Source organism: Archocentrus centrarchus, chromosome 7 (genome assembly GCF_007364275.1).
Source record: "Archocentrus centrarchus isolate MPI-CPG fArcCen1 chromosome 7, fArcCen1, whole genome shotgun sequence".
Classification (NCBI taxonomy): domain Eukaryota; kingdom Metazoa; phylum Chordata; class Actinopteri; order Cichliformes; family Cichlidae; genus Archocentrus; species Archocentrus centrarchus.
In genome coordinates, this window is record NC_044352.1 from 5,383,624 (window position 1) to 5,398,358 (window position 14,735).

Sequence of the window (14,735 nt, forward strand, 5' to 3'; positions counted from 1 at the left end):
TCACTGGCATAAACAAAAAGTTACTCTCTCTCACCTCCAACTAATTCAGCATGCAGCAGCAAGGCTCTTTATTGGTTTCAGTAGTTGGCAGAGCTTCACCCCAATCCTGGCTTATGTACTTTGACTTCCTGTAAGTTTTTAGAGTGAATTCCCTTTAAAAATATGTCTGAGTCTGAGCCTGAGATAGATACCAGAAATGTTGATCCTCCTGGCTGGGGGACTCTGTTTTTGCCATCAGGGCCCTCGACTTTAGAACAACCTGCTTCAGGAGCCTTCAGGTTCAGGCTGCTTCAGGCTGACAAAATCAGTAACCTCCTCCTCTTCATAACTTCTTAATGCACAGTTTTATAGTCTCTCTTTTGTGTGATTTCATTACATGTGATGTATTAACAATCTGTTGATTAATGTTAATCTGTTTTGTTTGGACTTTCTGTTTGAATTTACCCTTCGAGTATTCAGCTTGCTTGATAAAGCACTTTGTAAACTCTGCTTTTGAAGTTTCTTCTTCTTCTTGTATTTGCATAAAATATGGCATTTTCCATTATCCGTGACAGATATTTTGTGAGGCTAAATGTCCAACAATAGTTATTTTTATAGGTAAGATTTTTTTTTTTTACAAAATTGGGATAATTGAATGCAATCAAAAGAAAAAGAAGAATAAATAAAGCAAACAAATATCTATCTATCTATATATCTATCTATCATATATATAAATAAAATAGCTGCCAAATTGTTATTTCAGAAATCTCTAACAGTATTGACCCAGTGCATCCCCTCCATCAGGCTCTGGATGGATTAAGAGGAAAGATCCTGATGATTTATCTGTTGATTTGGTGGTCTCAAGCTCCAATCAGAGGAACGCCACAGCACAGTAAAACCCACAGTTTGTGGTGTTTTCTGAGTCTACAGATGTAAATGAGTTTCCCTCGCTCTGATTTGCATGAAGCTGAATCAGATGTGATGTGTGGCTGTTTTGACGTGTCGGGAAAGCAAAAGAAAGTCCTCTTTGTTGCCGAACTGTGAATATTGCTAAAAAGAGGAGACGCTGAGGCTGTTTGTGAGGAAATGTGAGTTAAAGATCCTTTTGCTCTCGAGAAAAAGACCAATGAAAAAAGGGTTCAGAGGAAAATACGAGGCTCGCGGTAAAACCTTTGACCACAGTAATGTCGAAAACAGATCAATCTTAAAAGAAAAAGAAAGATTTTGGTTTTTTACACCAATTTGGCATGATGAGGGTATGATAATCATATGTCATAATGATCCTGAGTTTATCTCATGGATGGAATTGTGGTTTTCTAACTGATGCCTCTTTTGTTTTGCGATCTATAGTTGGTGATCATACCTGATACATGTTTACAAGACTTTCTGGTCCACGGGATGTTTGACAGGATTGTTTGATGCTGTCTTTAAGCAAAAGTATAACAACTTGCAACAATATTTCCAAAACAGTTGTGATGCTTAATGTAAATAAGAACTGCATGCAGTGATTTGCAAATGACCCCAAAACAGATGGTGGCTCCCTCTGCCCGTGCTCCTGTTGGGTTTCTCTTTATAATGTGAAGCCTTAAACATCAAAACAGATTATATCAAAAGTGAAAAGGTTTAGACATTATTACACCGATGGGCAAGATGAGCTGTTTGTGTGCATTCTCTCCACATTTTGAGCATCTAAACAGGAATGTTTTCCAAGACATACTGGATGGAACCGAGCGGCAACCACTTGGGACAGAGATATGAAGTCCAAGTGGAAGTGCCAAAAACTGTAGTGCAAATGGCCACTTGAGGCTGGCTCAAAAAACGAGTCAGCCCCCACAGACATCCGTGTAAAAATGCCAAACTTTACAGTAGAAATAAACATGCTTGCAGCCTGGTGTAAAAAAGGGTTCTGGTTCTGTGGCTAATTTATTCCTTCATAATGATATATATACATATATACACACACACACACTTTAGCTGAAATGTATCTGTGTGCTGGGCATCACCTGCACTATTTGACGTCACTGAGCTGGACCTGTCGACCATGTTTGTAATGTAAATGTAATTATCTGACTAATCTAAAAAGGTTTAGTGAAATTATTAATTGAGCGTACCCACTGACTCAAGCTCCACCAGCAATTCCTGGCAGATATGCATAATTCAGTGCCAGCCGACATCAGCGGATACCCCTCTGTACATCTTATTAGCAAATGTTATTTGCGCTGCTTCCACCAACATAGGGTTGTTGCGACCTCTGCACGCCGCTTTGCAACCCACCTCCACCCCAGCCCTTCCATTTCAGGCTGTTCATGCTTTCTTTGACTTAATCAACGACATATCCGTTGTACTGGTGCATGCTCCGCTCTGTGAGGAGGTACTGCTGCTCTACCTGCCTTCTAGCCCTCAATGTATGTCCCAAAGCTGCCAGCCAATTAGAGATTACAACAGATGGAATAACGATCCTATTTTGACTAAAGTGGTCCGAATAAAAGTATCTTAAGCACTAACAGGTCAAAATGCTAACTATTGACCATCATAATGTGTCTCTTTTGTAGGCAACACAATTAGAGTGTTCAGCAGTGGAAGAAAACTCTGAACATTTCTCCTTGTTTCTGCTGTAGAGTAAATCAGCTTGTTTCAGGTGAAGTGACGCCTCGCTAGACCTGAGAAGGTGGAGGCTGTTTGTAGCAGCAGTGGGAGAGCTTGAGGAAAGATCGTTGATTTATCCTCCGGAGAACAGGAATGAGGTCTGAGCCGTGATTGTTTTACAAGAATATTTTACACTTTGACAGAGTGATGCAACCTGAAGACAGAAAACAGCCCTCAAGATTGAAACCAGTTTGACACCAGTTTAAAACTCCACTCTGTCATAAAAACCAAACAACCCACCAGAGGTTTGAGTCGTTTCACTGCGTTGCCGTGGCTACGGGTTTGTTGCCATGGTGATGTTACTACAGGCAACTACAGTTTGACCGCCAGATGAAAAGTGTGAAGCAGCAAAAATATTTTATTAATAACTTCAGAGAGAGAGAGAAAGGGAAACAGCGCAGAGAGTCTGCAGGGCTGAGCCTCACCTGCTCAGGTGTATTTTACATATTCAACACTTTTTGGTATGAAACAGATCTGTGTTTCTCATCCTTAAACTGAGACAGTCACCGTTCAGTTCTGCTCTAAAACACGGGCGAGGTTTCCTGCTGCAGGGGAGAAAGTGGAAATAAGATGCAATCACAGCTCGGAGTTTTGTATTCAGACAGACCGCTGCCTCTCTGTGGGCGGACAGTGAAGCCAAGAAGACATTCTTTAGTGGATTTAAAATTTTACAGTTCAGATCTCAGGTCAGTTTCTGTCGAATTAAAAAAATCTACATTATGTTGTTTCCATTTATCAGATTTTTTTCTCAGGTTTTATTTATTTATTTAACCAGATACTCCAGAAAAAGGCATATCTTCAGGGTTTGATCTGTTGGACAGATAAAACAAGAAATTCCTCAGATAATTAAGTTTTTGTCTGTTTTTGACCAGTGAGCAGTGATTCAGGAGGCTCTTGGTGGATGTTTAGACCTGCGGACCAGTGGCTCTGATGATAAGCAGCTTCCTTTCACAAGCTGTAACTCTGCTGAACTTTAAATCTGTTTCAGGTAAAGAGGAGTTGCCATGTTGGCCTCCTCCATCCCCCCGTCACTCCTTCTCCTCCTCCACCTCCTTTCCCCTCTCGCACAACCAGTGGATGCCTCAATACAGATGGTGGAGCTAAGGGGTGCCCCCCTGTCGCACCTGCTGCTGGACCCTGGGGCGGGACGTATCTATGTGGGCGGGGTCAACAGTCTGTACCAGCTGACCACTAACCTCGAGGTGATGTCACACGTAAAGACCGGCCCTCACCGGGACTCTCCAGAGTGCCTCCCCCCAATTGTGCTCCAGGAATGCCCATCAGCCAAGGACACCGACAACTACAACAAACTACTGCTGATGGAGACAGGGCAGGGGGCGGAGCCTGGAAGTCTGATTGTCTGTGGTTCACTCTTCCAGGGAATCTGTGAAAAGAGGTACGTCAGTTAGCTGTGCTCGAACACGTTTCTTCATGTTTACTGTGGTAGTTTTCTTGGTTTGGTTATTACTATTGGCATTGCCAAAGTTTATCTGACACTACCCGGCTCTTTCCTAGTATTTAAGGGGATTGGTGGAGTATTTTAATCCTGATATTATTGGATTAGCCAAACCATGTATGAAGAATGATTTTTCTGTCTCTGCAGGAGTCTCTCCAACATTTCTCAGCTCATCTATCAGACCTCCAACCCCGTTGACACTCAGTACGTCGCTGCCAACGCTCCAGGTGTCTCTACTGTTGCTGTGGTAATAACCACCAAAAACAAGCAGGAAGGGGGCGGGGATGGCGATGTGCTGCGCCTGATGCTGGTTGGCCGAAGCTACACTAGCAAAGGCCCTGGTGACATCCCACCAATCACGACACGGCGACTGTTTCCAGTGGTTCCACCCCGCAGGGCGTTCTCTCAGGAGGAGGAGCTTGGAAAACTTGTTGTTGGAAGTTACTCTGATTATAACAACCACTTTGTGAAAGCTGTTGTCCACGGCAACCACGTCTACTTCCTGTTCTCACGGCGGCACAAGAAGGAGTACCGGACTTATGCCTCCCGCCTCTGCATCTCTGACCGCAGCTTCTACTCATATGTTGAGGTACCACTGCTGTGCCAGGGTGGGTATAACCTGGCACAGGGTGCATGGTTAGGCAACCACTCGGGTGAACCTCACCTGTTTGTTGTCATGGCAGCGGGGCAGGCGTCCACACCTGTAGCAACAAATCGTTCAGCACTGTGCGTTTATGGAATGGTGGAGCTGGACACTATGTTGCGGAGAGCGCAGGAAGTGTGCTACACAGAGGGAGGACAAGGCAAAAGTGGAAAGGAGGAGGCCTACATCGAGTACGGCGTGTCATCAAAATGTCTCAAACTGCCAAAGGTAAACTCACAAACACCTGTTCTCTGCTGCGAGTACTGTTGGGGTCATTACTCAAAAAACTAATCTATTGCACATTACTCGTTACTTTTCCTAAAAGTAATGCAGTATGTTACTAAAACACTCCCCAGAGAAAGTCATTTGTTACACTACTTGTTAGATTATATTCTTGTTACTCTGTAACATGACCTGAAATGCATGGTCACATTATTACCAGTTAACATTATAGACCTTAGGCTACAGTTGCACACGCCATCATCCTAATTCCTATCCAGATACGTATGTACACAAAACCAACAACACACAGCAAACCTGAAAACCAGCACACACTTCAAAGCAGTGATTCTACTGTAGAAACACGAACAGAAATGGAGGCTGCATCACTTCATCACTGTTGAAGTTCAGGGTCTGACTACTGGGCTGGGCTCTGCACACTCTCAGCTTTGGCATCACTCTGGGTTCATCATTAGCTTTGTGTTACCACACTGTCTGTGCTTTCAAAATGCCAAACTTTTGTTAGCAGTTACAATGCAGTTGTTTCAGTCCTGGACACAGTTTGCACTTTATCATCGTGCGCTTATCCTTTCCTGCAATGAAAACAGAGAACTGCAGTCTGCAGAGAACTGAAGAACCTTTTAATGCAAGTATCGACATAACTGTAACTGTAATAATGATTACTGAATTTACAACATTACTGAATAATGTAATGTGATTACAGTAACACGTTACTTTGGAACACATTATACCCAACATAGGCTGGTGTAGAGCCAGTGCTGTCTTGTGCCCCATGAGAACCAGCCTACATTCTGAAAGGTTCATTGAACGTTCAAGATCATCGAACATCAAAGCAGACACAGCCTTTATTTTGCATCTACACATTATTTTTACAGTAGCCAGTGGATCCAGAGTTGGAACTATGGTTCCAGCTTTGGATCCCTGTGGCTGGACCATGCAAATTCTATTTTTTTGGGGGAAAAAAAAAAAACTTTTGTTTTTAGAACACTAAACCAGCCTCATGAAAAGTATGTGGACAGTTTGTGTTTTAGCAAATTCAGTGTGAAATCTGATTAGAATTCTACATTAATGTGTGTACTTCAGTCAGAGCAGGTTTAAAACAGTATACTAAGAACAGATACAGGTCTGTGTATCTGTCCTCTTACTTTTGAAACTTTGGGTGCAGTTTGTTAAAGGTCTGTCTCGCCAACATTTCCTTGTCTTTTAATAATTCATATTGTCGGTAATGACAGCTGGATATATCAGTTGGTCACTAAATTGAATTAGTGTGTAACTTTGCCAAAACAATCTGTAGTTTTCTCTGGGCCCCTCCCCAGTCAGACCAGGAGTGACATGTTTAGCTGCGTGTCTTCCTTGAATTTCTGGCTGTCTGAGTGGTGTCCAAAAAAAATGATGTGGGGTTTATAGATAATTGGAAAACTTCCTGGGGGAAAAACATGGTCTTGTTAGGAGAGACAGCATTCATCCCACTTTGGATGGAGCAGCTCTCATTTCTAGAAATCTGGCCAAATTTATTAACCCTCCCAAAACGTGACTGCCCAGGGTTGAGACCAGGAAGCAGAGTAGCAGTCTTACACGCCTCTCTGCAGCTTCTCTCGTCCTGCCATCCCCCAAAAACCCCATCCCCATAGAGACGGTGCCTGCTCCCAGACCACCAAAATACCAACCAAAAACCAGCAAAGAACTATTTAAGTATATTTAACTATTTAAGTGCTGTGATTTGGTGCTATATAAATAAAATTGCATTGAATTGAATTGAATTTGTGTACACTCACTGACCACTTTATTAGTTATACCTTTCTATTACTGCACATCCATGATGTGACTCTCCCATTCCGCCAAATCCCAAAGATGCTCTATTGGATTGAGATCTGGTGATTGTTTGAGACCATTTTAGCAAAATGAACTCATGGTCACGTTCAAGAAAGCAGTTTGAGGTGATTCGAGCTTTATGACATGGTGCATTATCCTGCTGGAAGCAGCCATCGGAAGATGATACACTGTGGGCATAAAGGAATGGACACGGTCAGCACAAAAACTCAGGTTGGCTGTGGAGTTTAAATAATGCACAATTTAAACACCACAGGGACTCAAAGTATGTCAAGAAAATATCCCTCACCATTACACCACCACCAGCCCGAGCCATTGATACCAGGCAGGATGGATTAATGCTTTTGTGTTGTTCATGCCAAATTCTGATCCTACCCTCCAAATGTTGCAGCAGAAATTGAGACTCATCAGACCCCTGGTAACATTTTTCAAATATTTTCCAGTCACATGGCAGCACTGAGTCGCTGTCATGTGACTGTCTGGTTTGTCTGCTTTTTAACTAATGAGCGTTTGAACAGGTGTACCTAACAAAATAGCTGGAACCACATTGAAAGAAGTGCTTTACAGAGACATTTAATATATTTCGTTGATAAAAAAGAAAAAAAAAACCCAACAGTTGTAGCTTCAATTTGGGCAGAACACAAAGTCAAGATCAGCTGTAATCCCAACAAATCAGCTGATTTTACTGCCAGTTCACATCAGCTGATGATGAGCTTTATACCCTTCTACATGCCCAATTACTAAATCTCATATAGGGCATGCTATTTAAGCTGCTTTATCCTTCCAACGGTTGCTTTTACCTACAAGTCACTTTGCAACCCACCTCCACCCTTGGTCCTTAATTTCATGCTGTATAATCAAGTTAATCAATCTGTTGTCATTAGTGCCTTCTGGGGCATTGCTGCTGCTTTCAGAAGGAGGTATTAGAAAAGAGCCATGTGGCCAAATATAAATAATAAATACTGCAGATTACTAAAATGATTGTTACTAAATTAAGAGGTACTACTGCTAATGGAGAGTACAGGTATGGAGGGGCAGGTGAGAGCTGAGAAGGATGGGACAGTAAACAAATTCCAATGAGAGTCCAAAGATGATCGCACTGATCACTGAGCTCCTGGTCAGCCAAGTGGGACATCTTATGACATCACAGGTTGCACGCGATGACATCACAGATTAGCAGCTGCTTTAGGGAAGAAGCTGTCGATGGTTGTCATCTGCCTCCCTGCTGACCTTAATACTGTGTGTGTGTGTGTGTGTGTGTGTGTGTATGTGTGAGTGAGTGTGTGGATTAGAGCGGTTATCTTCAGCATCTGGACTTATCATCAGACAGCTGCCACTCAAACACAGCTTGTCGCACAGCGCTGACCCACATATAACAAAAACACATGAATAGAAGCACACAGATTAAACTGTGTGTGTGTGTCTGTGTGTGTGTGTCTGTGTGTGTGAGAGAGCCAGGCTGAGTGGATAAAAGCAGGATTTTTAAAGGTGAACGGAGGCAACAGTGTTTGTGTGTTTTGCAGATATAAACAAACAGGACTGAGCACGTAACTCTGTTCACTGGCTTCTCTCTCTCTGTTTACACCAGGACTCTCTCTCAGAGTACCCCTGTGGAGGGGAACATACCCCCAGCCCCATTGCTAGCGCAGTGCCCCTCAAAGCCACGCCCATTGTCAACTCCACCATCCAGCTGACTGCTGTCACCACAGCAACTGAGGCAGGACACACCATCGCATTCCTGGGAGACAGAAAGGGACAGCTGCAAAAGGTGACGCCGCAAACATACAATACAGCCGTTTTCACACACGAAGTAGGCAGTGCTGGTCGGGTCACTGACCTCAGTTGCCCTTTCTGACATGTACAATGCAACAGCTGAGAGCGTTTGCACTGCTTGAAAAGCTGAGTTTGGTTTAGACGATGGTGCTGATTGTGCAGGAGGCAGGACCCATGACACTCAATCCCCTGCTGTGAATTTACCAGTTACATGTACTATAAGATGATTCAGGCGAGGCAAATTTTTTTGCACTCTCATGTGAACTTTTTGTTGGATAATGTCTAAAAAGTTTAGGGCAGCAACACATATACGAAAAACTCGTAACTGAATCAGGCTCTAAACCGCTCCACTCTTAACGACACTGCTAAGAGACCAGTTGGTGAGACTGGTTTTTTACTTGGCGGTGAAAAGTCCTGTTCAGGCGTTTGTGTCTCCAGTTCCAGCTACAGGGAGGAATCAGCTGTTTCCTGTTTTGTAACTGGAAGGTCTGAAGAGCTGCACCAGGAAAATGATCACACACTCACACACACACACACACACACATTCTGAATAGAGCAGCCTGTAGCCTGCAGCTCTTTATAAACAACACAATGATACACTTTATGTATGTGTGTGTGTGTGACTAACAGGCGTTTAGCTCCAGGGTGTGGCGTGTTTGGCAAGAGTGGGTGGTGGTGGGAGGGTCACATGGGAGCATGCTCAGGCTTTTGTTGTTGATTGGTTATTGGTCTCCCAGGTGCAATCTGGGTAAGAATCCAGCAGGACACCCCTGAAGCTTTTACAGTGTGTGTGTGTGTGTGTGTGTGTGTGTGTACATGTCTTTGTGAGGACACGGTCATACTCACTGTTAGGGAGGATGTTTGGAAAGTGAGGAGATTCAGCACCAAACGTTCTCACTGTGGGACAGTTTGATGTTTGAGGGAAGTTGAAGTTTAGGGTACGGGTCCTGGGAATGCACCATGTGGCTAATAGTCCTCACAAAGTTAGAAGGACAAACTTGTGCGCGTGTGTGCGTTAATGAGCTCTAATCTTGCCTCGGAGCCTCAGTGAGGTAAACAGCAGAGCTTTGATTCTCCCCGTTAATATTTAATCACACACACTGTAAATGTTTCAGGGGCTCCTGCTGGATCCTTACCCAGAGTGCACCTGAGGGACCAATAACCAATCAACAACAAGAGGCATGTGCGAGTGTAACACGTTTTCAGCGTCGAACTCTGGTGCATGTTAACTGTTGTGTTTCTGTTGGGAGTCTGAGACAGTGAAGCTGTCAGAGAGATGCTCAAGCACCATTTTCTCCGTCATGTGACGCACCCTCAGTGTTTCTGTGGGTGTGGCGCCAAAGGTTACATAAACTAGAGAAACACACATGCACACATGTTACCGGGGTGAAAGTTCCTGCAGTTTAATGTACCAAGAGACAACGTATCAGAGTTGCTCAGCATGTCATCCTATGCAGAAACCAAAGACACGGTCGTTCGTGGTAAATTTGCTCATTGACATATCTTCCAAACCTTCTTAAACCTGCTTTCTGTTTTCATGCCAGTCTGGGAGTGACTCCTCTGGCTGCAAAAAGACTCCCAGTTATACTTAAATGGATGTAAAAACAGCCCTTGGCTCCTTTGCTGTGCAAACTGAGTGCACCCTCTCCTGATAGCTCTGGGCTACCGGGGCTACTTTCAGGTCATAATAATAAAAACACAGTTATTTTGTTAAATATGGTTATTCTAAGAATCAAAGAGGAGCATGCTCATTGTCTCAACAACCTGTTAATCACACGTCGTTAGCCATTCTGCAGCAACAGCCTGTAATGCACCGTAGGTCTCCTGAAAAACTCAGTGTCTAACGCAGCTGTACACATGAAAAGTGACAGAAGTGTTTGAGTGAAGGTTGAAACACAGAGCTAAGAGAGACACCGACACCCTGCCCTGCCTCTTTACTTGCACACAATTAATTGCCCACTCACTGAGTGAAGTGGCTGAGATGTCACAGAGTTAGACCACTTTGTCACGATGCTGCTGTTCCATCTGAGCAGGTATAAAAAGTAAACCAGATCTGGCACAGCACCATCAAGTCTGTTCACACTTAAATTATTTGTATTTTCACCATCTGAATTATTCTCTTTGTCACATGCTGCTGATGCTGGAGGCGCCTTCGGGGTGTTGTCAGGGTGAAGCAGCTCCACCTGCTGGCAGGCGACTGTTGCTGCAGCAGCAGCAGCAGCAGCAGCAGACACTGCCTCTTTCATGTTGTCACTTGACTGAAATTAAATGTTGATGATCATCATTTTTACTTGTCACAACATTTCAGCTCCTAGATATTTTATATTTGCTGACACGAGTTTCTCCATCTTGAGTTAACTCTTTGAAAATACTTCACACAGCCGGCACAGCAGGAGTCCACATGAAAGGAGCCCTTCTCATCGCTCTAGTAGGAAACTCATTCAGTGACAAATGCTGTGTAGTAGAGAAAAATGCATTCTTTTGTTGTGCTGAAAGCAAATAAACAATGCACAATACACTGAGATGTGTGTGTGTGTGTGTTTTTGTGGCGTTAGTGCAGTTGCAGAACATCTCAGGGTGTGGGTATATCAGACGATTAGTGAAACTGGGATGGAGTCAGCCATCTTTGGTATGAGAGACAGAAGGAAGGAGAAGAGGAAAGGAACCAAACCAATTAAATAGTTTTAGAATCTGCAGACTCACCTGTGTTGCTGTTTTTCAGGTGTTGGTGATCTCCAATCAGTCAGGTCATCTGTATGGCAGTGAGCTGGTGGACAGCGGCAGTGCCGTCAGCGCTGACCTCCTGTTGGATGAGAGCCAGGAGCATGTCTATGTTTTAACCAACAGCAGGGTGAGAGACAGCCGACCTCTTTCTTCAGTTCCCGTCTCACTTTCTTTTCTTCAGCTTTCCTTCTCCTGCTTTTGTTCTTAATATCCAATCAGAAGCTCCATTTAAGCCAAAAAAAAGTGAAAACAAACTGTTTCCTGTCTTTCTCTCAGCTGTCGAAGGTTCCTGTGTCCTCCTGTGAGAGACAGACAGACTGTCAGTCCTGTCTCGCTGTCCGAGACCCGTACTGTGGCTGGTGTGTCCTGGAGGGCAGGTAAGGCTATCTGTCGGTTTGTTGTTTAACTTTTTAAAATACATTTTAATTGTTAATTTCTTTTTGTAAACTTTTTAAAGTTAATTTCTTGCTGAACAGAACTTTCACTGTAAAAGCCTGACCAACAGTAGAAAAAGAAATGCTAGTAGACTCGGTTTGATCACAGCAGCCTCTGGTGGACACGAGAAGTACTGCTGATGCGGTTTGGTTTACGTGTTGCCTTCGTTACTAATCTGTGAATGTTTCTTTGTATCTTGCGAAGGTGTTCCCGGAAACATCGGTGCCAGCGCCACCTGCAGCCCAACCACTGGCTCTGGAGCTTTGAGCCAAGCAGCCAGTGCGTGACGGTGCAGAGCCTGCAGCCAGCCAATCACAGCAAAGAAGAGCAGACACAGGTAGGCTGCTGTTGCTTTGACCTGATATTGTTCTGTATTTGCCTTGCGACTCTCTGGCAGCGTTATGACGCCCTGAGTTGTTGCTGACAGGCGTCTGTGTCAGTCCAGGTTGAGGTGCTGGTTCAGAAGCTCTCTCGTTGACTGATCGCTGCCTTCAGATTTCTGATTCTGTTTCAACATGGAGCGGTCGTGTGGTTGCGTTGGCTGAGCGTTATTACAGCGGCACTGCAGGTTCAGCCAGTTCCAATCCTTCAGACAGATTCGCAGCAGCAGATGAACATCTGCAGCAGATGAACATCTGCAGCAGCTGTTTACTGCTGCAGTACTGACGGGATGAATGAAACATCTCTATTTGTTTCCTTACTGAGGATCTTCATAGGGTTTATAAGGACCAGAGCAAACACAGGAGTTATTGTTGGCTGAGTAGAAGCGATTCAGACAATAGTTTTGAACCTTTGGGGGCTTTGACGGTTTTTGTGGTTGTGAAGTAAATTAAAAAAAAAAGAGACTCAGAAAAGTGACCATATTCATCCCACTGAAGGCGTGACGCTAGCAGTAAATATGACAGTTTCTGCTGTTACCCACACTGAGCACATATTGGTTTTATTCTAGTCTGTAAACCTAAAATATATACATAAGTAAAGAAAAAACAATACCAGGACCTCCAGCTGTGAAACACTGTCAGTCAGTGTTTCTGTCTTGAAAGTAAAAACAATGGAAGGATCACTGAATCTGATTATTTTATCTTCACACTGAAGTTAGAAGCTAAAAGCCACAGGCTGCTTCTTCCTGTGAATACTTTTTTTTAAAAAATGATACAAAAACTGTTGTTAAGGTCACACAGCTGTTACCGTGTTTCTGCATTCGTCTCACAGGTGACGCTGTCCGTCACCCAGCTTCCCGCCCTCACGGAGGCAGAGTCTCTGTCCTGCATCTTCGGGCTCCTCCCGCCTCAGCCTGCCATTGTCATGGGAAGCAGCATCACCTGTCAATCCCCTGCGCCGGAGAGCCTCCCACCGCTGCCCACAGGAAGCGGTGAGTAGAAACTGTGGGCGCGTTCCAATCCCCCATAATACCATCCTACTTACTGTGCCAGAAACAGATTTAGTGTGTCCCAGAACACAGCGTTTCAGAATCAGGAGGTTTAACTGCATGTGAAGCATTTTATAACATGCAGCCGCAGACTTCTGCGCCCGCTCTGACCCACAATTATCTGAACGTACAGCGAGAGGGTCAAAGTTCAAGCCACAGCGATAAAGTCCGAGTGTAGCACATCTCTGCAGGATTCAGTCATGTTTTGGGTGTGCTGCTGTGTAACTTTGTCACTTCTCACCCGCAGATCACATGATCGTGGCCGTGTCACTCATGTTTGGTCACGTGACTGTCACAACGGGTAATATGACCTTCTACGACTGCACGGCCGTAAGCCAGCTGAACCAGAGCTCCCAGTAAGCCGCGCAGGAACCCAGACAGTAACTTGTTTATCTGAATCTAAATCAGTGATGAAGAAGACAATGCTGATGACAATGGTGTGTGTTTCAGGTGTCTGGCATGTGTCAGCAGTGTGTGGCGCTGTAACTGGTGTCCTCTGGATCAACTCTGCACTCACAACCACAGCTGTCCAAACCAACACATCATCCTCAACCAGAGAGTAAGACAGCCCGCTGCCTGCCTGTCTGTCTCTGCATCATTTTGTCTGTCAGCCTGTGCCTAACCCTGCCTCCTCTCTGTCTCCAGGACTCTCCCGGTCCCACTTCCTGCCCCCTAGTCTATGCTCTCCAGAGCTCTGCTTTAGTTCCCATGGGCCTGAGCACCACCGTGGTACTGCAGGGACGAAACCTGGATGTCTACACTGTAAGTCTGAGTCTCTGACCTTATTTCAGTCTGATGGGATCTAAATGGAATGACTCTAATCTAATGATCTCATTAACCCTTTAGTGTCATGCTGTTAGTGACACTTCGAAGAACCAAATTAGTGCTTTTGTTTATTGGAGCCTGGTGACTGCACTCAGTTGCACTGCTACAGCGTTCTCCTGAGTGTGGTGTGTGCATAAACAGATGAGTTTTCCGTCTGATGCTGGACAAACTTAACTATTTAGGAGCCTCTATTCATTTCAGGAAGCCTTGGCTCCTCATTCTTCCTCCACATCTGTGTCTGCAGCAGCTGCAGGCGGACGTTTTCCAGGAGAGCATCAGATCTTCTGGTTTCACAGGATGGAAACCTGTACTGTACCTGTATCTGCTCGTTAGTTTATAGCAGTGGGTTCGAGGCAGCGGAGGCAATCATAAATGTATTTGTACTTTTTCAGTGTCTGAGCTAATAATCAGATTGTTGCTGCTGGATGGGAACATAAATACATTTCTTCCTTATATAAACATACTTCTATGTTAAGTCACGAAGCAAGTTTGGAAAATCCCGTGGACCTCTGCATGCAGATAATGAGAGGGTCTGCAGTGTTTAGAGACCGTTTAAAATACTTGTTTTTCCTTGATGAGCACCAGTAAAAAATGTTGGAGCAATTTTATTCCTTACTTTTTCCTGTAAATAATTTTAAACTGGTTCAGGCCCTGATAATTATAGAGCATTCTTCTCATGTCTTACTGATGGGACAGTGCTGCTGATAATTTATTTATTTTTTTAACCACGTTTCAAAGTTTTCAAGTTGATGAGT

At 44.2% G+C, this 14,735-nt stretch overlaps 1 protein-coding gene across 2 annotated transcripts in view; it reads left to right on the forward strand.

Annotated features, from left to right (window-relative positions):
* plxnb3 (plexin B3) overlaps positions 1-14,735 on the forward strand; it is an 86,084-nt gene that overhangs the window by 55,705 nt on the left and 15,644 nt on the right. For both annotated transcript variants that reach the window (XM_030733028.1, XM_030733029.1), the window contains 10 exons: positions 3,614-4,021; positions 4,229-4,952; positions 8,383-8,562; positions 11,290-11,418; positions 11,568-11,668; positions 11,931-12,063; positions 12,939-13,098; positions 13,403-13,511; positions 13,606-13,714; positions 13,801-13,917. In XM_030733028.1, the coding sequence (XP_030588888.1) occupies positions 3,630-4,021; positions 4,229-4,952; positions 8,383-8,562; positions 11,290-11,418; positions 11,568-11,668; positions 11,931-12,063; positions 12,939-13,098; positions 13,403-13,511; positions 13,606-13,714; positions 13,801-13,917 (2,154 nt within the window). In that variant the 5' untranslated portion in view covers positions 3,614-3,629. The remainder of the gene's footprint in view (positions 1-3,613; positions 4,022-4,228; positions 4,953-8,382; positions 8,563-11,289; positions 11,419-11,567; positions 11,669-11,930; positions 12,064-12,938; positions 13,099-13,402; positions 13,512-13,605; positions 13,715-13,800; positions 13,918-14,735) is intronic.